Source organism: Platalea leucorodia (genome assembly GCF_965183815.1).
Source record: "Platalea leucorodia genome assembly, chromosome: 5".
Taxonomy (NCBI): Eukaryota; Metazoa; Chordata; class Aves; order Pelecaniformes; family Threskiornithidae; genus Platalea; species Platalea leucorodia.
The window spans coordinates 84462761-84469463 of record NC_138827.1 but is presented as its reverse complement, the minus strand read 5'-3'; the positions used below and the strand labels follow the sequence as shown (position 1 = coordinate 84469463).

The following is a 6703-nucleotide window of genomic DNA, read 5'->3' as shown; positions in this document are numbered from 1 at the left end:
CTTGGGAGCTTTCAGTGTGTTAGCGGCTTGGTTGTCCCCTGCCCTTTGGAGGCCAGAGCACGGATTAATCCCGTATCACCTGCCCACTAATCCTGGGGGAGCTGCCTGCATATGGAGGGTGGTCCTCAGCACAGCCAGGCTGCCTTTGCCAACATGCTGCAAGGGCTTCGCCTGGCTCCAGGCACTAGCACATGGTGTGTCCCGGGCGTGGGACAAGGAGAACGTGGGCTCCAGGCCCCCCAGCACGCTGTGCCCTCAGGATCTGGGGCTTCCCTCATGCACACCCCCCCACACACACACTGCTGCCCAGGGTGAGGCACAGCACGGCTGGGAGCTGCCATCCTGCCCCACAGCAATGAGCTGCTGTCACCTCCTCACTGGCCAGAGCCACTGCAAGCCCCTGGGACAGCGGGACCAGCCTGAGGGGGACCCAGCAGCACCGGGGGCTGCACCCCTGCCTGGACACTGCAGGCCCGGGGGGAGAGAGCAAGAGGAGAGGGATCTCACCCAGACACAACCCTTTATTGCGAACCCACACGAGAGCAGCCAAACCCCACGGCCCTGCTGGAGCCCCGGCTGTCCCACACCCACCTGGCAGCATCCCTCCCACTCCCCCCGGGTCCAGCGCTGGCTCCATCATGGGGCAGCCTGGGCAAGCTCCGCACCAGGGAAGAGGCAGAAAAGAGGTTCCTGAGACAGCGTTGAAGAGAGGGGATGCCCCATCACCCCGGCTGGAGACACCTCAGGAGGGGACCATGCCCCAGGCCAGGGTCCACCAGGAGATGCAGGCGAGGAGGCAGAGGTGGCATGGGTGCTCTGCACTGCCTCTCTTGGATGCTGGGGGGAGCAGAGACCCTTGGGGTGGGTGGCAGCGACACTTCAGCTGAAAAGCCCCTTCGCCTTCTTCGGCTTGGCCTTGGCCGCAGGCAGCCGGGGTTTCTGAGCAGGGGAAGAGGCTGGCTGGAATCAAAGCGGAGGCAGCGTCAGTCCCCCCTGAGGGTTCACGCAGCATGGATGCGCGTGTGCAAGCAGTGAGACCCCCCCACCTCTGTGGTGCTGTGCAAACCACACATACGTGTGCAACAGACCCACATGCTCCCCAGCCAGGGTGCATGGGGTAGGATGGGCTAGGAACTGAGCTGAGACCCCCAGCCCATCCTGGAGGGGTACAGGGCTGGGATGTGAGGAGGGAAGGGAGGTGCAGGCCCCATCCTGCCATTGGTACGGAGAAGCTGTTTCTAGAGCTGCACTCACCGTGGTTCCCTCACTGGAAGACGCTGTTTCATCCTCCTGGGATGGAGGTGGTGGAGAGGGGTGCTCTGCAGTTTCTGCAGCAGGCGCTGGGCCCTCAGTGTCCTCTGGTACCAGCAGAAAGAGATGCAATTCAGGATTGAGATGAGGGAGCACAGGGCATTGCCCAAACCCACACCAGGAATGGCAGCTGGGTGGGGGAGCTCAGCCCGTGGGGGGAAAGCAAAGGGGGAGACTGTTGCATGGGGTGAGTTGTACCCAGGACCCCACTCCCCTTCCCCTGGGATGGAGGCTCAGCCGCAGGGAGGCCGGGTGCTTCAGACTCTCCCCATCCCACAGCCATGGAGCTCCTCACCTGAGCGCTGCCGTTTCCGAGCCTGCTTGGCCTCCTGCTGCGTCACCGCCGTGTAGAGCTGCTGCAGAGCAGAAGCAAACGCCTGCCCCTCTCCTGCACCGCAGATCTGGGGCAGGCTCTGTGGGAGAGAGCAGAGGCACCGTCATCCTGCCAGGAAATCACCTGCCAGGAGCCGGTTCCTGCCAGGACACCCTGCCACGGGGCCGCAGTGGGGCAGAGGAGGGGCTGTGCACCCCTCTGCCCAGCGGACTCCATCTGCTTCACCCCAGGGACCATGTCACAGTTTGCAGGGCCAGCCAGCTCTGGCACTGGGCAGGACGTGGCTGCTCCCCAGCTGTACACACATACACACACACGCGCGCGCGCGCACGTGTGTGTGCACGCCCGCACACCTGCTCCAGCCCACGGGCTGCCTTCCCATTCAGAGGCAGGCTGCGGAGGCTTGCGAGTCATTCATGAAACGCCGGAGATAAGATCGCACGGGAAGGGCTGCAGCTTCCCCGGTGGGAGCAGTGCAGGGACCGCGGCTGGCCGATAAGGACAGCGAGCCTTGGGCAGAGGCAGGACCTCGGCATGAGGCGAGGACAGGGAACCTCTGCCTGCCACGACTGCCTCCAGCGATGTCTGTGCGGGCAGCCCAAGCTATCTGCGGTGGCCTCATGGCAAGTGAGGGCGATGCGGTGATGAGATGAGGGATGCCCAGGTTTGCTCCCAGTTTGCCAGAGCAGCTCCCGCCTCCCTGCACACATTTTGTCTCCATCCAGGCTTGATGCAGGGAAGCCCCCCGACTCCTGCCTGCACCCCCTGCCAGGGCTGCGAGATGCCACCCTCGCCCTCTGGGCCATGCCGATGTGCATGGGGGACCTCGGCTCTCCCGATCTCAGGCTGGCAGGCTGGGCAAGCGCCACGCTCCACTGGGAACCTTACAGAGCTCACGGCCAGAAAACAAACACCTGCAGGGATGGGGAAATGCGTGCGTGCCCTGGAGGGGGTGGCTGTGTGGAGGTGCGTGGGGCATGGTGTGGGTGCGCGTGTGCAGGTGAGCGTGAGTATGCGTGTGCATGGGGGCCTGTGTGCGCAGCTGTGTGTAGATGAGTGTGGCTCTGGGTGCGCGTGGCTGGTTGTGTGGCTGCGTGTGTGCGTGTGTCAAAGGTCTGCGCACTAATCTCTGCTCCGCTCCACACCCAGACAGCAGGAGAACAAAGTGTAACAGATAAGGCAGGATCCTCTCTGCGCCAGGGGAGCGGGGAGGGGATGGGGACGCTCAGACCCACTCAAGGCCGGAGTCCAAAGCCTGGCCCCAGCTTCCCAGTGGCAGAAAGGGCAGGCTGAGCCCCCCTCGCGGCTCCCCGCTGGATGGGGAGGGAGGGCAGGGCTGATGCCAGGATGGGTTGGCTGGTGCCCAGAAAGGCGCCTTCCCCGCGGGTCTCATCCCTCCTGCTGGAGCTGCGGGCATGAAACGCCCCTTAGCTGTAGGACACATGTGCCACCGGGGTCTGCATTTTGGCCAGCTTCTGTGCAGGACCTCCTGTGTCCCTGCCCACTGCCACAGGAGGGAGCGATGCTCTGGTCCCAGCGCCCTGCCAGCATCCCTGGGATTGCTTGCCACTGGGCAAACACACCTCCCAATACCTCCTTGCCTGGCCTCCGAGCCTTGAGCTACATTGGCCCATCACAAGGTCCCAGGGAGGAGGAGAGAGGCTGAGCACCTCGGACACCCTGGGGATGCTCTTGCCCTGGATGCCTCAGCCCCACGGGGCCAGGGTTGCACTCGAGGTTGCAAAAGCAGCGTCCGAGGCCGGGAAGGCGACTGCACTTCAAAGGCAGGAGAGGGGCTGGCAATGGGTGGCCGACACAGTCCAGATCAAAGGCACAAGCTGGAGTCATAATTCAGAGAAAAGCAAACAGCAGCTCCCAGGAAAGCCAGGAACAGTGGTGGAGTGAGCAAAGTGTACTAGATAGCACTGCGTGGGTCAATGCCCCAGCAGGGCGGGAGAGTCCCCTGCAGAGCCACCCGACCCTGGGTGCCACTACCCTGCTGCCCACCACCTCTCCCCACCACCAAGGGGTCCCCAAGGCAGTGGGGCAGGCTGTGCACCCAGGTGTAGGGTGCTGCCCACCCTGCTCCGCTCCAACCCAGCCTGGACATGGGCTGCAGTGCAGGATGGCAACCTGGGACATACCCCAGGCTGCGGGGCTGCCCAGGCTGCTCCTTTTCCCAGCATCCAAGTGAGGATCCAGGCAGGGCAGCTGCTCTCTCAGTGCTCAGCCCCAGCTGCCTGGAGCCAGCACAGCGTCCCCATGGTGTCCCTGCAGACAGGTCAATGCTGTGGTGTGCCCACCGTGCTTGTAACCATCTGGTGTCCCCGAGACCTGCGCACACGCACCCACTGGGGTGGCACCCTGGAAGAAGGGTGCCCCGTACCGCCAGCTCCCCGGGGAAGGATGGGCACCTGGGGTGGCACAGGGGTCTGCAGGTGCAGGGTACCCGCTGCCCATGCCTCTGGGAAGGGCCCAGCTCCGGCAAGCCCGGGGTGGAATTTGGGAGTCACTGGCCACCCTCTGCCGCTGCCCTTCCCGGCAGCTCGAGTCCGCAGGCTTGGAGCCATCGGGCCGCCAGAGCTGGCCTGCACCGGGATGGGAGGGTCACGCTTCACAGCCTCGGAGGGAAATGGGTTTATAACCAGAGCTGGAAGCCTTTCCCCGCAGAGCCGTGACTCAGCAGGGAGCGGAGCGTGCTGTGCCAGTCACCGGCCACCTGATGGCCCCGGAGGCTGAGAGGGACAAGAAGGTGTCCCCAGAAGGGGCTGGATGGGGGACAAGCCCTGGGTACCAGTGACTTTCCCCTTCCTCCTTGCCCCACTGCCCCAGTACATCCCAAAGCTGAACTTGTCCCCACTGCAACATCAGCCCTGGCCTCCGGTGACTTGTTTTTCTCTGATTACCCATCTCTGGGATAAACATGATGCCAGGGGTCCGGGGAGCGGCACGAGCAGAGAGCTGGCACCCGGGGCAGTGCCGGCCGGGTTGCCCCACGTGGCTCGCCGGGTGTCGGGGACCGATGCCCAGGGAGCTGGCACGGCTTGCCCTGCGTGTTATGACTACCTGGCCACAAGGCCAAGTGGGATGCCCCGGTATCAGGAGCGACTCAAGGCTGCGGGAGGCTCCGCAGCACACCCTGAACTGCGATTAGCCCAGCCGGGGGGGCTGCCCGGCGAAGGGGGGCAGGCGCCTGACCTCGTGCCAGGAGCAAGCCGTGCTCGCTGGCAGCCCTGCAGCGGTGTGGGTAGCTCACGGGTAGCTGGACTGCAGCCTCACTCGGTGCCCCCCATGCCAGACGGCTCTGCTATGGGGCTGTACCCCAGCGTGGGGAGGTGGCAAGGCCAGTGGTGGGCAGGGTACAGCATCCATCTCCCAGGAATCTTGCCTTCACCCACCCCTGCCCAGACTCCCTTCTCAAGAGGCCATAAGAGATGGCGATTTGGATATCCTCTTGACAGCATGGGCAGGAGGGGCACGCCACCCAGCCCGGCACTGTGCCACCGATGCAGAAGCATCACCTTCCCCTGGCCCAGGCCCGGGGGGGGTTTGCAGGAAGGCTGGACCATGCTGGGCCCCCGCGGTGGTGCCAAGCACCAGAGTCTAAATCGGTCGTGCTCAAAGCTGGGGACTGACCCTTTCATTATCACACCAGACGTTCGAAGTGGTTACCAACATTCTTCGCTACAAACCCCACATTCCTATTTTTTAATATATTTTTAACTGGAAAACAGAGCGAACGGGGCCTGTTTGGAAATTACAGCCTGGCTGCTGTGGCTTGTATGTCAGATCTGCCCACATTCCCGTGGCCAGCCTCAGCACATGCTCCACAGGGGCACACTTAATAATTCCTGCCGGGGCTGGGAGCCAAGGGGTGTGGGCCGGGGGGGGGCATGGCTTCCCCGGGCTCCCTCCGCCAGCGGGCTCTGCAGAAGCAGCGTGGTGGAGCGGCAGTTCGGGAACGGCACAGCGGCTCTCCGGCGATGGGTACGGCCGCCACCGTGCTGGCACAGGCGAAGCCTGGCGATGCTGTGGCAGCCCACGGTGGGCAGGGGAAGGGCTCCATGGCCGGGGCGTTCCCGTGCCTTGGGGCCAGGCTGCTCTCGTGCTCTCCCCTGCCATGAGCTTTGTTCATGCTCCTGGGAACGGGGCTAGCGTGGCTCACTGGATGCGCGCTGGGCATCTCTGCCCATGGTCGTGCCAACATCAGTCAGACTGGGGAGGGATCCATCCTGGGATCCAGGTAGATGAGGACCGATCTGTGCTAGCCGCTCACCCAGCCTCTACCAACAGTGCCGGACTAAGAGATCCCACCAAGATCTACCTGCAGGAGGACAGAGCTGAAGGGGTTTGAACTGCTCCCTCCTGGCTGGGGTCCAGGGCAGGCAAAGGGGCAGATCATCCCCCTGGGATGGAGCAGGACAAACCAGCCTGGCCTCCCACCCCAGCTCCCTCTCTCTCGGGGCAGAGCTGCCCCAAAGCACCCCAAGCTGCCCGAAAGCGCCCTGAGCTGCCCCACACTGAGTACCAACGCCCTTTCCCAGCTCCTCCAGCCCTTGGCACTGCTTGCACATGCTCACCCTGGCTTGCAGCAGTCCTTGGGGCACTGCGTACCCCAGCAGCGGACAAGCTAAGGGACCTGCCCTGCGCTGTCCCCATCACCCCCTACCATGCGCAGCCCTGGGGATGCGCAGCAGCAGCAGCGCAGCAGCTAGGAGAGCTGGCGGTGCTGCCAGCCCGCCCGTGGAGCAGGCAGGGGCAGGATGGCCAGGGCTTCCCAGGCAGGGAGCCAGGCTGAGCACACCTGGCAGGAAGCACGGTGCCGGCAGGGGAAGGCAGCCGGAGAGCTGCCGAGAGGTGAAGGGGTCACCCCGGGGAAGAGCAGGCGGTGAGGCTGGGACGGCCGAGCATCCCAGCCCAACCCAGCCCAGCCCGGCACGGCACGGCACTCCTCCCAGCGTCGCTCCAGCCCTGCTGCGGGCAATGTTTTCCTTTCCCCCTGACTTTCGGGGCCTTTCCAGCGAGCAAATGTCAGGCGCATAAAGAGCGGCACTGTGA

General features: G+C 64.4%; 1 protein-coding gene across 1 annotated transcript in view; it reads right to left on the bottom strand.

Annotated features, from left to right (window-relative positions):
• Positions 1–879: 879 nt before the first annotated feature.
• NHEJ1 (non-homologous end joining factor 1) overlaps positions 880–6703 on the bottom strand; it is a gene marked incomplete at both ends in the record, with an annotated part of 43859 nt that continues 38035 nt past the window's right edge. Inside the window, 3 exons of the mRNA XM_082312459.1 lie at positions 880–960; positions 1255–1358; positions 1607–1724. Of these exons, the coding sequence (XP_082168585.1) occupies positions 880–960; positions 1255–1358; positions 1607–1724 (303 nt within the window). The remainder of the gene's footprint in view (positions 961–1254; positions 1359–1606; positions 1725–6703) is intronic.